This window comes from Nerophis ophidion, linkage group LG26, assembly GCF_033978795.1.
Source record: "Nerophis ophidion isolate RoL-2023_Sa linkage group LG26, RoL_Noph_v1.0, whole genome shotgun sequence".
Classification (NCBI taxonomy): domain Eukaryota; kingdom Metazoa; phylum Chordata; class Actinopteri; order Syngnathiformes; family Syngnathidae; genus Nerophis; species Nerophis ophidion.
Window position 1 is genome coordinate 24,279,112 of NC_084636.1, and position 19,178 is coordinate 24,298,289.

The 19,178-nt window shown below is 38.7% G+C and overlaps 1 protein-coding gene across 1 annotated transcript in view; it reads left to right on the plus strand.

Moving 5' to 3' along the window:
* LOC133543903 (protein unc-13 homolog A-like) overlaps positions 1–19,178 on the plus strand; it is a 197,799-nt gene that overhangs the window by 116,417 nt on the left and 62,204 nt on the right. The window contains exons 27-34 of the mRNA XM_061888799.1: positions 586–671; positions 5,058–5,184; positions 5,260–5,356; positions 10,933–11,076; positions 11,165–11,242; positions 11,327–11,404; positions 11,511–11,599; positions 16,054–16,200. Of these exons, the coding sequence (XP_061744783.1) occupies positions 586–671; positions 5,058–5,184; positions 5,260–5,356; positions 10,933–11,076; positions 11,165–11,242; positions 11,327–11,404; positions 11,511–11,599; positions 16,054–16,200 (846 nt within the window). The remainder of the gene's footprint in view (positions 1–585; positions 672–5,057; positions 5,185–5,259; positions 5,357–10,932; positions 11,077–11,164; positions 11,243–11,326; positions 11,405–11,510; positions 11,600–16,053; positions 16,201–19,178) is intronic.

The window sequence follows — 19,178 nt, forward strand, 5'->3', positions numbered from 1 at the left end:
ATCGCGTTTGTTTACATTTTGACGCCGGTGAGCTGCGGTGTGTAGTGAAGCATGTTTAGCTATTCCTCATCCTGCAGGGATGATACTTTTTTTGTCGCCATGGAGGAGAGGAATAGTCATTTAGAAGTAGCTAAAACACTGCAGACCATGGCTGGACGTTAGCCGCTAGCTAGTTAGCCATTTTTTAAAGCACCTCTTCTTGAGGGTGGTTCAGTGTTAATACTTCATCTTTATCGTTAGTTTTTAAGCCAAAATGCGTCCGTTCTCCCTTATCTGTCTACACACTGTGCCTGCTCGTAAGTACTCTGTGACTGTCCGCTGCCGAACATGCTCTTCTGCTCGTAAACCAGCAATGTCATTACGTGCCGACACACCGTCATGCCCGAGTTACGGTATTTTTTAACAGAGTATAGTAATGTTTTTGTTTATAGTTTAAAGTACTTTTTATGATTATGATTCATTAGTATCACGGTACTCTTCTAATACCGGTATACCGTACAACCCTAGTACGTACTTATAAAAGTTTCATCCTCTCAACTCTAGCTCTATTTACCCCCTATCTCACACTTTTTTTTCTTCATCTAGATTCCCCCAGGAACTCAACGTGGGCAAAATCAGTGCTGAAGTGATGTGGAATCTGTTTGCACAGGACATGAAATATGCTATGGAAGGTAACTCCACACATTGGGGACTGAGCCTCTGCTCTTTGCAGTAATACTGCAGTTTGAAGGCAATAATGGCCTTTAGAACAGAACACATACTAAAGGCCTACTGAAATTAGATTTTCTTATTTAAACGGGGATAGCAGCTCCATTCTATGTGTCATACTTGATCATTTCGCGATATTGCCATATTTTTGCTGAAAGGATTTAGTAGAGAACATCGACGATAAATTTCGCAACTTTTGGTCGCTAATAAAAAAGCTTTGCCTGTACCGGACGATGTGCATGTGACGTCACGGGTTGTAGGGCTCCTCACATCCTCACATTGTTTATAATCATAGCCTCCAGCAGCAAGAGCTATTCGGACAGAGAAAGCGACAATTTCCCCATTAATTTTAGCAAGGATGAAAGATTTGTGGATGAGGAAAGTTAAAGTGAAGCACAAAAAAAAAAAAGGCGACTGCTCCAGGCGGCGGCAGTGTGAGCGTTTCAGATGTAATTAGACACATTTATTAGGATAATTGTGGAAGATCCCTTATCTGCTTATTGTTTAATAGTGTTTTAGTGAGATTGTAAAGTCATTCCTGAAAGTCGGATGGCTGCGGCGAGCGCCAGTGTCTCTGAGAGAAGCCGAGGAGCCAAGATCACAGCTGCTTTTTTGAGCTGCAGGAGGAGGTCCCATAATCCACTGAAGTCTCCGGTAAGAGCCGGCTTAATATCACAATTTTCCCATCCAAAAACTTGCTGGTTGATGTCGAGAAACATGTTCACTTGACTGCTTTGTGTTAAAGCTTCACAACAAACAAAGAAACACCGGCTGTGTTTCAGTGCTAAAGGCAGCTGCAATCCACCGCTTTCCACCAACAGCATTATTTTTTATAGTCTCCATTATTAATTGAACAAATTGCAAAAGATTCAGCAACACAGATGTCCTAATTACTGTGTAATTATGCGATGAAAAGAGACGACTTTTAGCCGTGTGTGGTGCTGGGCTATCATGTCCCCGCTACAGCCCGAGACGTCACAAACACGCGTCATCATACACGTCATTATTCCGCGACGTTTTCAACAAGAAACTCTGCGGGAAATTTTAAATCGTAATTTAGTAAACTAAACCAGCCGTATTGGCATGTGTTGCAATGTTAATATTTCATCATTGATATATAAACTATCAGACTGCGTGGTCGGTAGTAGTGGGTTTCAGTGGGCTTTTAATGCCTTAGTAGGGGAGGGCTTATATATCAACTTAATCATTCCAAATTGCTATACTGTTATTTCAGACCCGTCTAAAATTGAATTTACAAATTTTACACCAACTCCAACAGAGTATCTATATTTGCATATACTTAATGTTTTCTCACATTGATTAGTAAAATGATAATATTTTGTTTTGGTATTTTTTTTTAAATATATTGAATTCTGCAGAAAATACAGAATTCAAATCAAAGGCTGTTTGATTTGTTTCTTAGTCATAGTTGTTTTATCCTGATTTCTGTTATTTTTAACATGATTTTTTTTGTATTTAGTCTAATCTGAGGTTCCACTGTATTAATAATTTTTGGAGAAGATATACAGTGTGCCCTCGTTTAATGCTGGGGTTACGTTCCAAAAAATACCCGCTTTAAGTGAAATCCGTGTAGTAGTTGTTTTTTTTGTTTGTGTTTTCCTTCATTAAATATATTTTTTTGTTTACACTCAATGTTTTTTCATTTACTGTGCAGGTTTTTTTTTTTCATTTAGAGCAGGGATGTCAAACTCATTTCAAATCAGGGGCCACATGGAGAATAATCTACTCCCTAGTGGGCCGGACTGGTAAAATCTTGACACGATAACTTAAAAATGAAGACAACTTCAGATTGTTTTCTTTGTTAAAAAATAGAACAAGCACATTCTGAAAATGTACAAATCATATTGGTGTTTGTTTTTTTACACTTACATGTTGCGGTTAATAGTATTCTATCTATATTTGTCATTATTTATGTTTTCTGAATACTTTTTTATAATAATGTTCATCAGTCAACTTATTGGTGTTAATTTTCAATCTATCAAGATAAAAAAATATATCAAAATCAAATTACAGGATGTTATTTATGTAGTTTGATCTTTTTCCTCGACTGGTGCACACACTTGTGGTTTATTTTGTACATATGTAGCATCATTTACAAAGAATTGCTATTGCGACATCTAGTGGACATATTTAGAACAGCTGTTTCTTTCAGTCAAAAATTTCAGGTGTATTTTTATACTCCGCAATCTCATCCTGCGGGCAGTACGTTTGACACCCCTGATTTAGACGTGTTTTTTTTGTTTTTGTTTTTTTCCGTTTACAGTATTGTACAGTATATGTATTTTCGTTTCTATTATATATGTTTTAAGTCTGTAAAACCCCTAACCACACACTATAAACTTTTCTCAGACAGGCATTAACATTTTCAAACACTCTCAAAGTCCAAACCAATGTGGATTTAAAACAATATGTACAGTACACTACCGTATTAAAGAATGAAACCAGTGTTTTTCTTAGGGTTCTAGGATTTTTGGACCTATAAACAAGGCCGGGTTTTATTATAAAGCCGCAGCATTTCCACATATAACCAGAGTCACACAATCTTTTTGGACCTTGAATCCTGAGCTTTTGGCTTCCTATAAAGGAGCGAGAGAGCATTTTTTAACCAAAATTCCATGGTACGCATTCTGTACTGTACAGGACACATGGCATGAAGAAGATCGATTGACACTGGTCTACAGTCCCTTATCGAACCGGGACGCGGAACACAATGCGCATACATACTGTAAAAAAAAAAAAATAAAAGGAAAAAAAAGAAAAGCATGAGACACTGTAAAAAATTACACACAGAAAAAAATCAGTTTAACAGCGAGACCGTGTAAATCAGGAGTATCAAACGTATGGCCCGCTGGCCAAATCAAGCCCACAAACAGGTTTTATCCAGCCAGCGAGATGAGTTTGCTAAGTATAAAAATAAGCCGAAATTTTTGAATTAAAGAAACAGCTGTTCTAAATGTGTCCACTAGATGTCGCAATAGCAATTCTTTTTATCTTTGTAGATGATGCTACATACCGTATTTCCTTGAATTTCCGCAGGGCATATGGTATGTGCCTGCCTTGAATTACTGCCGGGTCAAACTCGCTCCACAAAATAATTAGCGCATGCTTAGTATTACCGCCTGGTCAAACTCGTGACGTCACGAGTGACACTTCCCCTGTCATTATTTTCAAAATGGAGGAGGCTGATTTCAATACCGGTAATTTGAAATCGCATAAAGGGAAGAAGATTAAGAGCTATTCAATAGGATTTAAGGTCCAAGCTTACATCACACTCAAATTTGTACTGCATACCTTTGGTAAGTGCCGGAGTGAGAAGAGGTTTTAAAATAATTAGCGCATGCTTACTTTTACCGCATGCCTTTTGTAAGCGCAGGAGTGAGAAGAGGTTTTAAATTAATTGGCGCCCCGGCGGCAATTCAAGGAAATATGGTATGTAAAAAAAATAAACCACATGTCAGTGCACCAGTCGAGGAAAATGAGCAAACTACATACATCCGCCTTGAGATCGGTAGGTTGTGAGTTCAAATCCCGGCCGAGTCATACCAAAGACTACAAAAAAAAGGGGACTCATCACCTCCCTGTTTGGCACTCAGCATTAAGGGTTGGAATTGGGGGTTGAATCACCATAAATGATTCCCGGTCGCGGTGCCGCTGCTGCTCACTGCTCCCCTCACCTCCCAGGGGGTGATCTAGGGTGATGGGTCAAATGCAGAGGACAAATTTCACCACACCTAGTGTGTGTTTGACAATCATTGGTACTTTAACTTTAACATAACATACTGTAATTTGATTTTGATATTTTTTTCATCTTGATAGATTGAAAATGAACACCAATTAGATGACTGATGAACATTACAACATAATTTATTCAGAAAACGACAAATAAAGATAGACTACTATTAACCGCAACATTTAAGTGTAAAAAAAAAACATGATTTGTACATTTTCAGAATGCGCTTGTTCTATTTTTAAACAAAACAATCTGAAGTTGACTTTATTTTTAATTTATCGTGCCGTGTTTTTTACCAGCTTGGGAGTAGAGTTTTCTCCATGTGGCCCCCCGGTGTAAAGTGAACCATGTTATAGCGAGGGAACACTGTTTAGGTCATCCTCTGTCAATTTTCCAAGGCGCACACCCCAAAAAGTCAGTTTTAATAACGTTTAGTGAGGTGAGCGGAATGGAGAAACAACATTTTCATTATTATAATAATGAAAATATTACAAACATCCTCTTGAATCCATCATTATGCTAATATATGTGTCATACTTGCAAGGCGACATACACCAGCCATTATTCACTGCCTGCTGTCATTTTCTTCTTTCCTCAGAGCATGAGAAAAACCGCTTGTGCAAAAGTGCCGATTACATGAACCTGCACTTTAAGGTCAAGTGGCTTTACAACGAGTACTGCAAAGACCTGCCTTTCTTCAAGAGCCGAGTGCCTGAATATCCGGCGTGAGTTACCGTCTGCAAGCAATAGCGATCGGCATGTTTGCGGCGAATCTAAAAATGTGTCCCCGCCCCCCATAGGTGGTTTGAGCCTTTCGTGATTCAGTGGCTGGATGAAAACGAGGAAGTATCTCGGGACTTCCTGCACGGTGCTTTGGAGAGAGACAAGAAAGACGGGGTATAAACCTTCTCTTAATTGCCCTGGAATTGCCAAGTTGTTGTTCATGCTGAAATACTATGTTGGTTTTTTTTGTGCTTTTCTCTAAGCCAGGGGTGTCCAAACTTTTTCCAATGAGGGCCGCACACTGAAAAATCAAAGCAAGCTGGGGCCATTTTGATATTTTTTATGTTAAAAACCAATACAGTATATGTACAAAAATTATACATTTGGGCCTCCACTCAGGCTTGATCCCGGGGACCCTAAAGGGTTTTGGTCAAAAAAATATAAAAAATGTGTCATTATTCAGTATTATTATTTTTATTATTATTCAAGGTTTAAATCTCTAGATCAACATTAGGTCTACAGTATCTGTCAATATAACGTTATCAAAAGATTTAAGTTGTATGCTCTTTATGTCAAAGAAAACCCTGTTTTTTTATGGGAAAAAAAACACAAAATATGTAATTTCACCCGATAAAATTTTGAAGTGGAATATTTGAGATTATATATTAATTGGAGCCTTAAAAAGGTCAATAACTCATAACATTGATTTTAATTCATTATTATTATTATTTTTTTAGCAATGACACTTAAAAACAAGTTACACAACAATTATTGGGGACCCTTTGGGTCCTACTCATTAAAGTGTTAAAAAAGAAATTATACATTTTATTAACTGTTTACATTTAACACAATAACCTCCAGATCAACTTCATATTATAAGTTTTATTGTTGTTTATGTTTTTTGTTTGTTTGTTTTAGGCCCTTTTTAAAACAAACAAGAAAAAAACAGCTTACTTTTTTACATAGCAAACACAAAATATGCAACATTTTCCCCAAAGAATATCTCAAAGTGGAGTATTTAATGTGACGTTATTGGAGCCTTGAATAGGTCAATTATTCATAATGTCATTGATTTCGATTTATTATTATTTTTTTAAGAAAGAAACAGCCTGTATGGCAGCTTTGTGTTATTGGAGTCAACATTGCAACATTTTCTTGTTATATTTCACCTGTTGGCTCTTTTATAACACTTTTTATGTTTTTTTTGTTGTTTTTTTTTTATAGTATTTTTACAATGTGCCGTGGGGCCGTTAAAAATGACTTGTGGGTCGCAAATGGGCCACGGGCCGCACTTTGGACACCCCTGCTTTAAGCTATTTACTCCACCCTTTCTCTCGCCTTACTTCTTCAATGGCTCCTCAACGTTAATAGAACGGACACAGCAATGTGTAGTGTTTTCGTAACCTTCGAATGGCGGCGTTCGAGAGTTGTTTGAAGGGGGGTTTGCTTATTACCAGACTGTGAAATGCTGTGGATTAAAGAGCTCATCCCAGAGATTTCACAGCAGGAAAACAGTTCCTACCTCATTATCCCGACACCCCGGAGGGGCACCTGAACAGAAATAGACACTAAATAGCAGTCAGTGGATACAGGTTGAATAATTACCTGGCATAGGACAGCTTTTGCCCAACATTCCCTCCTGTGACCCAAATGTACTCAATGTTGGCGAATACCAGTGCTGAAGAATCTACTATACCAGGCCTAGGCAATTATTTTGACTCGGGGCGGCCAAATTTAGAGGAAAAAAAATGTGTCCGGGGGCCGGTATATCTGATTTTGAGGAACACTAATACAAAACTTCACAATACCATAACAACTTTATTAATTAAAGGCCTACTGAAATGAGATTTTCTTATCTAAACGGGAATAGCAGGTCCATTTAATGTGTCATACTTGATCATTTCGTGATATTGCCATATTTTTGCTGAAAGGATTTAGTAGAGAACATCGACGATAAAGTTCGCAACTTTTGGTCGCTAATAGAAAAGCCCTGCCTTTACCGGAAGTATGTGCGCGTGATGTCACGAGTTGAAGGGCTCGACACATATTCACATTGTTTATAATGAGAGCCACCAGCAGTAAGAGCAATTCGGACCGAAAAAGCGACAATTTCCCCATTAATTTGAGCGAGGATGAAAGATTTGTGAATTACGATATTGATAGTGAATGACTAGAAAAGGAAGAAAAAAGCGACACCTCCGGGCGGCGGCAGTGTGAGTGTTTCAGATGTAATTAGACACATTTACTAAGATAACTCTGGAAGATCCCTTATCTGCTTATTGTTTTAATAGTGTTTTAGTGAGATTTTAAAGATTGTAACGACATACCTCGAGGTCGGATGGCTGCGTTGAACAGGCAGTTTCTCAGAGAGAAGCCGAGGAGCCAAGCTCACAGCTGCCTTCTAAACAGCTGCTGCAGGACTATGAATAATCCAATGATTTCTCCGGTAAGATATATATCACAATCTCCCCATCCAAAAACATGCTGGTTGACGTAGAGAAAAGATGTTCGCTTGACCGCTCTGCTTCACAACAAACAAAGAAACACCGGCTGTGTCTTGGTGCTAAAGACAGCTGCAATCCACCGCTTTCCACCAACAGCATTGTTCTTTGTAGTCTCCATTATTAAATGAACAAATTGCAAAAGATTCAGCAACACAGATGTCCAAAATACTGTGTAATTATGCGATTAAAGCAGACGACTTTTAGCCGCTAGCGGTGCAGCACAACTATTTCCTTACAGCCCGTGACGTCACGTGTACGCATCATCATTCCGCGACGTTTTCAAGACGAAACTCCGGGAAATTTTAAATTATAATTTAGTAAACTAAAAAAGCCTTATTGGCATGTGTTGCAATGTTAATATTTCATCATTGATATATAAACTATCAGACTGCGTGGTCGGTAGTAGTGGGTTTCAGTAGGCCTTTAAAGCCCTTTAAAAACAACCACAGTTGAAGAACAAAGGGCTGTACACTACAAAAAGAAATACAGGCAAAAGGCAGATTAAAAAATAACATTTAAAAAAAGATGTAAAACACACACAGGATTAAGCAAATAAATGGGTTGTACTTGTATAGCGCTTTTCTACCTTCAAGGTACTCAAAGCGCTTTGACACTACTTCCACATTCACCCATTCACACACACATTCACACACTGATGGAGGGAGCTGCCATGCAAGGCGCCAACCAGCACCCATCAGGAGCAAGGGTGAAGTGTCTTGCTCAGGACACAACGGATGTGACGAGGTTGGTTCTAGGTGGGATTTGAACCAGTGACCCTCGGGTTGCGCACGGCCACTCTCCCACTGCGCCACGCCGATACAAATTATTTTAAGAGCATTTTTTAGATAAAAAACAGTAAAAAAAAAGTTTAAACAGTTTCATGCTGCGTTAAAAGCCAGTGAGTAAAAATGGGTTTTAAGAATAATGTCTGATTGAATGCTAAAAACATTATGACAGACCACCTTAAAAAACTGGAATGGAATTTTACATTTTTTTACTGAATGAGACAGCCTGAATGTACATGAAATTAAATAATGTGGGATTTACAATACTAACTATGAACGGTAAAACACTGAGTATTAACATGTGAACGTCACACCCCCTCTCGATCGATATATTTCACAATCAACAAAAATGCAACAAGCACTGCGAAATATGAACGCGAAGGGTTAATATATCTAATATATCACTAAGCTTTAGAACTTGCTTGTAAAAATCTCCTTCCGTGTCGTCCCTGACACCCGCATTTCAGGGTGGCCACTCTGGAAACACTCTGTGGAAACGCTCCCCACCCACACTGCTTGGTGCCTGGTCTGAGCTGCTGTGACTTACATTACCATAGCAACTAATTAGATTACCAATATTAACTAGTATACCATGCAAAAGCGAAAATTCCAACCATTGAAATACTTTGTATAGTTCAAGACTTACGGCAATTTGAAAACATTGCTGCAGATCATGATGGCAGCTACAGTTTACATCTTAAAGATCTGAAAAAATTATTTGGGAATGTCTGGCGAGCCAGATTGAAAAGCTTAAGCTGCTCAGTGGCCTTGTGGTTAGAGTGTCTACCCTGACACTGGAAGGTCGTGAGTATAAACCCCGGCTGAGTCATACCGAAGACTATAAAAATGGGATCCATTGACTCCCTGCTTGGCACTCGGCATCATAGGTTGGAATTGGGGGTTAAATCACCAAAAATGATTCCTGAGCGTGGCCACTGCTGTTGCTCACTGCTCCCCTCACCTCCAGGGGATGAACACGTGGATGGGTCAAATGCAGAGGATAAATAACACCTAGTGTGTGTGTGACCATCGCTGGGACTTTAACTCTTATCTCCCCGGGCCTTAATCTACCCAGGTCTGTACTATAACAATTATTCAACAGTTTGACAATTACTAAAATCCATCCATCCATCCATCCATCATCTTCCGCTTATCCGAGGTCGGGTCGCGGGGGTAACAGCCTAAGCAGGGAAACCCAGACTTCCCTCTCCCCAGCCACTTCATCTAGCTCTTCCCGGGGCCAGCCGGGAGACATAGTCTTCCCAACGTGTCCTGGGTCTTCCCCGTGGCCTCCTACCGGTTGGACGTGCCCTAAACACCTCCCTAGGGAGGCGTTCGGGTGGCATCCAATTACTAAAATATCTTACATTATTTTATCTAGTTTAGCTTTTGACCCTACTTTTGTTTTGTCCTATGCATAAAAAGTTGACCCTACTGTTTAGTGATCATATTTGTTCTCCTTCTCTTTTACCGTATTTCCTTGAATTGCCGCCGGGCATGTAATATGCGCCTGCCTTGAATTACTCGCGCCAAATTTATTAGCGCATGCTTACTTTTACTGCCGGGTCAAATTCGTGAAGTCACCAGTGACGCTTCCCCTGTCGTCTTTTTCAAAATGGCGTAGGAGTTGTTTTTTGCTTTTACAATGTGTAAACCAGGGGTCTTGTTCCACAGCCATACAGATCACACTGATGGTTGTGATATTAAAGAACTTTAACACTCTTACTAATATGCGCCACACTCTGTGAACCCACACCAAACACATTTCTGGAGAACATCGGCTCTGTAACACATTATAAACGCAACCTATCACTTACCCAGAATCCTTTGCATCCATGACTCTTCCTGACTATATTATACACCCCGCTAGCACCAACCCCCCACCCCCCTTCTCCGTGCGTCGGTTGAGGTGGGCGGGGTTGGGGGCGCGTGTATAATATAGCCAAGAGTCATGGATGCATGGCATTCTGGGTAAGTGTTATGTTGCGTTTATGATGTGTTACAGAGCTGATGTTCTCCAGAAATGTGTTTGGTGTGGGTTCACAGAATGTGGCGCATATTAGTAAGAGTATTACATTTGTTTATATCAGAACCATCAGTGTAAAAGGTATGGCTGTTGACCAAATATGCATTGCAATCTCATATGAGAGTCCGGCCGACACCCATGGTGTAAAGGTGGGCGCGAGGACATGTTGTAGAGCAGTGGTCCCCAACCACCGGGCCGCAGAAGAATTATTATTTATTTTTTTTATCACACTCAATTTTTTACTGCATGCCATTAGTAAGCGTAGGGGTGAGAAGAGGTTTTAAAATTATTAGCGCCTGCTTACTTTTACCGCATGCCTTGATTAAGCGCAGGAGTGAGAAGAGGTTTTAAATTGATTAGCGCCCCGGCAGCTATTCAAGGAAGTACGGTATTTCTTAGTTTCTAAGGCCTTTATTTGCCCTTTCTACCCCACAGTTCCAGGTCACGTCCGAGCACGCCTTGTTCTCCTGTTCTGTGGTGGACGTGTTTTCCCAGCTCAATCAGAGCTTTGAGATCATCCGGAAACTCGAGTGTCCGGACCCGCAGATCGTAGGGCACTATATGAAACGGTTTGCAAAGGTGAGTCCTGCACAGTTCAAAAGTGTCTTCAATGGCCTTGTAGAACACCTATTTAGTTTGTTCAAATTATTCCAATGCCCTTTTCCAGACCATCAGCAATGTGCTTCTCGCATATGCTGACATCATCTCCAAATTGTTTGCCAACTACGTCACCATGGAGAAAGTGGTGAGTGGTTTACTCCGAAGCCGTGTGTGTCATACAAGTACAACCCATTTATTTATCATTGAGACATCATCTCTTCTTTGTCAGCCCTGCATCCTTATTAACAACATCCAACAGTTGAGGGTTCAGCTGGAGAAGATGTTTGAGGCCATGGGGGGGAAAGATGTAAGTTCATCCTCGTCCTGTTGGAAGTTGAATCCAGAAATATTTGGACAATTGAAAGACTTGTTGCTGATTTATCGGATTGTTGTGTGTCTTTTTGCATGTTCAGTTGTGTGTGGAGGCCAGCGACATACTAAAAGACTTGCAGGTTAAACTCAACAACGTCATGGATGACCTCAGCAGAATCTTTTCTGTCAGGTACACACCGAGAGACGAGTACATTCTCATACAAAACCCAAAACCAGTGAAGTTTGCAAGTGAATTCAATGAAATTGAAGTATTTATTTCAAACCTGCACAGTACAAAAACACATTTTTTTTCACGTCTTGGCTTGAAAAGGGGTTAGATGAAGCCATACTTGCCAACCTTGAGAACTCCGATTTCGGGAGATGGGGGCGTGGTCGGGGGTGGGGTGGAGGCGTTGTTAGGGCGGGGGGCGTGGTTAAGAGGGGTGGCGTATAATTCACCAACTCGAGTTTTTCATATATATATATACAAATACATATATATGTATGAAATACTTGACTTTCAGTGAATTCTAGCTATATATATTTATTTTATTATATATATAAATACAATAAATAGTTGAATTTCCGACGGCACCTATCACATACACAGTAATAAAAACACAGTTGTTCTACTAACTGTACTCTGCTTGCTTGTTACTAAAAAAAAAACAACAACACTTACCTTTCACTATTTGAGTAACTTTTGTTCTTCCATTTGCGTATTGGCGAGCGATCTCCGAATCCGGGAACATCCTTCACGGATTTGTTGTAGACTTCCGCAAATGTGAACGGGATGTTGCTTCCAGCTATCAGCATAGCCATCTTTGTCTCAGCATAAGATACACCGTCGGGTCTCCATTTTGCGAGGTGGGCCATACGATGCTGCGCTGCGGACGCTTTGTGCTTCGCTGACCGTTCATGGCTGAATATCCGTTCGGCCGCCGTGCTCAATGGAGAAGTCTGTTCTACAAAATTTACAGGCAACATACCCCTTCTCCTTTGAACTCTCCTGGATAAACTGAAATTCTTGTTTCCAATCATTCTGGAACTTGCAAGCGTATGTCTTAACTTTGCCCGTCGACGGTGTAATATATTGGGGTTGGAGTCAATAACGAGGCGACGTGATGAAGTTACGTCTCTTTACTGTGGGCTTCAGAAAAACAGACTCTCTAATGCATGTTCCTTGACTGCAATTAAATGTAGAATATATTTACATTCTATTCTATGTACAGTAGATGGTAGTATTGTCCTGTTTAAGAGGGTCACAACATTGAGTCAGGTCTGACTCAATGTTGGGGGGCGTGGCCTCCAGCTCTGCTTGAATTTCACGAGATTTTCAGGAGAAAATTTGTCCCGGGAGGTTTTCGGGGGAGGCGCTGAATTTCGGGAGTCTCCCGGAATATCCGGGAGAGTTGGCAAGCATGGATGAAGCAGATGCTTACAATATCCCAACCCCTCACACTCATTCCACATTTAACATAAACAATATATTACAAGAATAATACCATACAAACAAGAACAACACCTGTACACTAACAAGACAATAGTCCCACTGTTGTATGAGACAAGACAAGACGAGACAAAACACACACACAGGCCCAAACACCTCTCGCTCACCATTCTGTGCTAAGGGAATCACTCTTTCCTCCTCGTAATTCTTCAATACTTAATTTTTTTTAAACAGTGTTTTAAATAGAATCATGTTAGAAGACATTTTTAACTTGTCCCCTAAGTCAGTGGTTCTCAACCTTTTTGCAGTGATATTCAGTGATATAACATTTTTTTAATTCAAGTACCACCTAATCAGAGCAAATCGTTTTTGGTTGAAAAAAAGAGATAAAGAAGTAAAATACAGCACTATGTCATCAGTTTCTGATTTAATAAATTGTATACCACTGCCAAATATTGCTCATTTGTAGTGGTCTTTCTTGAACTATTTGGAAAAAAAGATATTTAAATAACTAAAAACTTGTTGAAAAATAAACAAGTGATTCAATTATAAATAAAGATTTCTACACATAGAAGTAATCATCAACTTAAAGTGCCTTCTTTGGGGATTGTAATAGAGATCCATCTGGATTCATGAACTTCATTCTAAACATTTCTCCATAAAAAAAGAAATCTTTAACATCAATACTTGTGAAACATGTCCACAAAAAATCTAGCTGTCAACACTAAATATTGCATTGTTGCATTTCTTTTCACAGTTTATGAACTTACATTCATATTTTGTTGAATTATTATTCATTAAATCTATTAATAAAGGTTTTTGGAATTGTTGCTATTTTTAGAATATTTAAAAAAAATCTCAAGTATGCCAAGGTGTACGCGTACCCCCATTTGAGAGCCAATGCCCTAAGTTGTTCCACTGAGTGACTCCATGCACTGAAATGCACATTGATTTTAAAGTTGTTCTAAATTTAGGCAAATATAATTTGTTGTTTCCTCTTAGACTGTAACTATGGTGAGCATCTCTACCCTTGAATGGGTTCTGTATATTGGATGGTTGAGAGTTTTGGAATGCCCTAAACATCATTTGAGCTGTTTTTTTTAAGTTGCTTTAACTCTATGAATATATGATTTGAATAATGTCGATAGTGAACATTGGACACAATCCCAATGGCCTTTTTCTGCAGAGTAACTAAAGGCTGTAGATGGGATTTATAACAATTTCCCCAGACTACAACACAATAGTTGAAATACGACATAATAAATGAATGATACAATAACAGCAGAGCATTGGTGTTCAATAAATGACGTGATCTCCTCATCATTCCAACACATTTAGCAAATTCTGTCCTCAGGTAATTTATATGAGGCTTCCATGAGATATTTTTTTTATCTATTACCGCTCCTAAGAATGAATTTTGTTGAACATATTTTATTAGTGTATCATCAATAACAATCCTGATGGGTATATTACTTTTGCAAATGCTAAACAGCATGATTTTGGTCATATTATTTGCACTCCCTAAGCACAGAAAGTATTCGGTATGACTTGGCCGGGGTTTTTACCATTTACACTACTTGTGTAAATGGTGAAACAAAAACAGAATACGATGATTTGCAAATCCTTTTCAACCTATATTCAATTGAATAGACCGCAAAGACAAGATACTTAACGTTCAAACTGGAAAACATTATTTTTTGATGAATTGATGCCTGCAACATGTTTCAAAAGTACCATGTTCTTGTGTTTTTATGTGTTGTTATGAATTTGCACTAAATTAGTTGGCTTGCAATTTCGTTGTACAATAACAAGGATATATGCTATTCTACTCTATTCCAAAAAAGCTGCACAGGTGGCAAAAAAGCCTGAAAAAATTAAGGAATGTTAATCAAACACGGGGGACAGGCTAATTGGGAACAGGTGGGTGCCATGATTGGGTATAAAAGAAGCTTCCATGAAATGCTCAGTCGTTCACAAACAAGGATGGGGCGAGGGTCACCACTTTGTGGACAAATGCATGAGCAAGTTGTCGAACAGTTTAAGAACAACATTTCTCGACGAGCTATTGCAAGGAATTTAAGGATTTCACCATATACGGTCCGTAATATAATCAAAAGGTTCAGAGAGTCTGGAGAAATCGCTGCACATAAGCGATGATATTACAGACCTTCAATCCCCTATAGGCAGTACTGCATCAAAATGCGAAATCAGTGTCTAAATAATATCACCACATGGGCTAAACCACAACCACAGTCAGTAACTACAGTTGGTCGCTACATCTGTATGTGCAAGTTAAAACTCTACTATGCAAAGCGAAAGCCATTTATCAACAACACCCAGAAACGTCGCCGGCTACGCTGGGCCCGAGCTCATCTGAGATGAACTGATGCAAAGTGGAAAAGTGTTCTGTGGTCTAACGAGTCCACATTTCAAATTTTTTTGGGGAAACTGTGGATGTCGTGTCCTCCGGACCAAAGAGGAAAAGAATCATTCGAAAAATTCAAAAGCCAGCATCTTTGATGGTATGGGGGTGTATTAGTGCCGAAGGCATGGGCAACTTACACATCTGTGAAGGCACCATTAATGCTGAAAGGTACATACAGGTTTTGGAGCAACAAATGTTGCCATCCAAACAACGTTATCATGGACGCCCCTGTTTATTTCAGCAAGACAATTCCAAGCCATGTGTTACATTAGCCTTTCTTCATAATAAAAGAGTGAGGCTACTAGACTGGCCTGCCTGTAGTCCAGACCTGTCTCCCATTGAAAATGTGTGGCACAATATGAAGCCTAAAATACCACAACGGAGACCCTGGACTGTTGAACTTAAGCAGTACATCAAGCAAGAATGAGAAAGAATTCCACCTGAAAAGCTTCAAAAATTGGTGTCCACAATTCCCAAACGTTTACAGAGTGTTGTTAAAAGGAAAGGCCAACTTTTTTGCAACGTGTTGCTGCCATTTAATTCTAAGTTGATTATTTGCATAAAAAAATAAAAAATTCTCAGTTCGTACATTAAATATATTGTCTTTGCAGTCTATTCAATTGAATATAAGTTGAAAAGGACTTGCAAATCATTGTATTTTGTTTTTATTTACTCATTACACCTAGTGCCAACTTCACTGGTTTGGGGTTTTGTACATGTCTATGTTAGTTAAACACGTCACATCTGATTTGATTTTATCTGTTTGTAGTTTCCAACCTCACATTGAGGAGAATGTGAAGCAAATGGGAGACATCTTAGCTCAGGTAAAAGGAACGTCAAATGTCGGGAATGCCAGTAGCGTGGCACAGGATGCTGACAACGTCCTGCAACCCATCATGGAGTTCCTGGACAGCAAGTGAGTCCATCTACAATGTCAGTACAGTTCCATGTAGGGTTGTACAGTGTACTAGTGTAGTATCGCGGTACTAATGAATCAAAACGGTACCATACCATACCAACTTTATTTATAAAGCCCTTTAAAAACAACCACAGTTGAAGAACAAAGGGCCGTACACCACAAAGAAATAAAGGCAAAGGACCAACTAAAAAAAATAACATTTAAAACAGAAGTAAAAAACACATTGAAATAGCAAATACAAGTTACCCTAAGAACAATGTGTTACATAAAAGCAGTTAAAAAGTTAAAAACAGTTAAAACAGTTAAAAGTTAAAAACAGTTTAAAGTCTCATGCTGGGTTAAAAGTCAGTGAATAAAAATGGGTTTTAAGAAGGGTCTTAAAAATAGCCAAAAAAGGGGCCTTTTCCAGAGTTTGGGACCCGCAACAGAGAAGGCTCGGTCCCCTCTGAGCTTGCGCTTTGATTTGGCGACCTCCAGGATCAGCTGATCAGCTGACCTGAGGGATCGGGTGGGGGCATAAAGGCGGAGCAGCTCAGAGAGGTAAGGTGGGGCAAGACCATGTAAAGATTTAAAAACGAGTAAGATCATTTTAAAATGGACTCTAAAAGACACAGGCAGCCAGTGGAGGGAGGCTAAAACAGGAGTAATGTGCTATACTATAAAGGAGAACGGATGCATTTTGGCCTTAAAACTAACGATAAAGGTGAAGTTATAACACTGAAACGCCCTCAGGAAGAGGTGCTTTAAGACATGGCTAGATAGCTAGCGGCTAAAATCCATTCGCACTCTGCAGTGTTTTAGTTACTTCTAAATCACTAATCCTAGTCTCCATGGCGACAAATAAAGTAAGTTTCTTACAAGTATCATCCCTGCAGGACGAAGAATAGCTTAACATGCTTCACTACACATCGTAGCCCACCGGCATCAAAATGTAAACAAACCCCATTGGTGGATCTTGACTTAACATCCACTGTAATGATACTAAGTACAATAGCGTAGCTAGTCGATACTACTATGATTACATCGATATTTTCTATCATTTTAAAATTCATATTATGTTTATAAACTCAGGAAATATGTCCCTGAACAGATGAAGACTTTGAATATAAAGTTAAAGTACCACTGATAGTCACACACACACACTAAGTGTGGTGGAATTACCCTCTGCATTTAACCCGTGGCCTCATTCCATCCCCTAGGGGAGCAGTGAGCAGCAGCAGTGGCCGTGATTGGGAATAATTTTTGGTGATTTAACCCCCAATCTTAACCCTTTATGCTGAGTGCCAAGCAGGGAGGTAATGGGTCCCATTTTTATAGTCTTTGGTATGACTCGAATATGACCAATGTATGATACTGTAACTACTTGGTATCGGATCAGTACCTACATTTGTGGTATCATCCAAAACTAATTTAAAGCATCCAAAAAACAGAAGAATAGGTGATTATTACATTTTAACAGAAGTGTAGATAGAACATGTTGAAACAGAATGTAAGCAGATATTAACAGTAAATGAACAAGTGGATTAATAACCAATTTTTTACAATTTTTTCAAGTTTGTCCCTCATAATTTTGACAAAACAGAATGATAAATGACACAATATGTTACTGCATATGTCAGCAGACTAATTAGGAGCTTTTCTTTGCTTACTTACTACTAAAAGACAAGTTGTCTTGTATGTTCACTATTTTATTTAAGGACAAACTTGCTATAAGAAACATATGTTTAATGTTCCGTAAGATTTTTTGTTAAAATAAAGCCAATTATGCAATTTTTTTGTGGTCCCCTTTATTTAGAAAAGTACCAAAAAATTATCAAAATACATTTTGGTACCGGTACTAAAATATTGGTATTGGGACAACACTAGTTCCGTATAATGTTGCTCATAATTTATGCAATCAAAGTTGTTCAAATTTTATGATCTTGTTAAATATAGCACCTCAATAATCTTATAAAAAGCATTGAACAAATTATTGCCAGTTAATATACAATGGTTTTTTTATAAGACGAGTGCAGGCTCATATTTTGAGAGGCTTTGGATATTTCTCGTTGCCGAGAGCTCAAACCAGACGTAAAAGTTTTATTGTGTCAGTATGCGGAGTAAAATTATGGAACAAACTGGACTTTCAACACAAGCAATTCCTAACTATTAATCGATTTAAACTATTATACAAACATCGGGTGAGGTTCAAATATGGAGATAAAGGTCTTTAATTTGACCTGCTGTTGTACATTTGAGACACTAGTGATTTAGGGCTATATAAGTAAACATTGATTGATTGATTGATACTCTGTCTCAAAGTGTTAACATGTGCTCAATGTTTCCTTACCATTGTTGGTATGTTGTCTATTACCATTGTTGGCATTTTGTCTATTACCATTGTTGGTATGTTGTCTATTACCATTGTTGGCATTTTGTCTATTACCATTGTTGGTATTTTGTCTATTACCATTGTTGGCATTTTGTCTATTACCATTGTTGGCATTTTGTCTATTACCATTGTTGGTATTTTGTCTATTACCATTGTTGGTATCTAGTCTATTACCATTGTTGGTATTTTGTCTATTACACTTTTTGGCATTTTGTCTATTCCCATTGTTGGCATTTTGTCTATTACAATTTTTGGCATTTTGTCTATTACCATTGTTGGTATTTAGTCTATTACCATTGTTGGTATTTAGTCTATTACCATTGTTGGTATTTTGTCTATTACCATCGTTGGTATTTTGTCTATTACCATTGTTGGTATCTAGTCTATTACCATTGTTGGTATTTTGTCTATTACACTTTTTGGCATTTTGTCTATTCCCATTGTTGGCATTTTGTCTATTACCATTGTTGGTATTTTGTCTATTACCATTGTTGGTATTTTGTCTATTACCATTGTTGGTATTTTGTCTATTACCATTGTTGGTATTTTGTCTATTACCATTGTTGGTATTTTGTCTATTACACTTTTTGGCATTTTGTCTTTT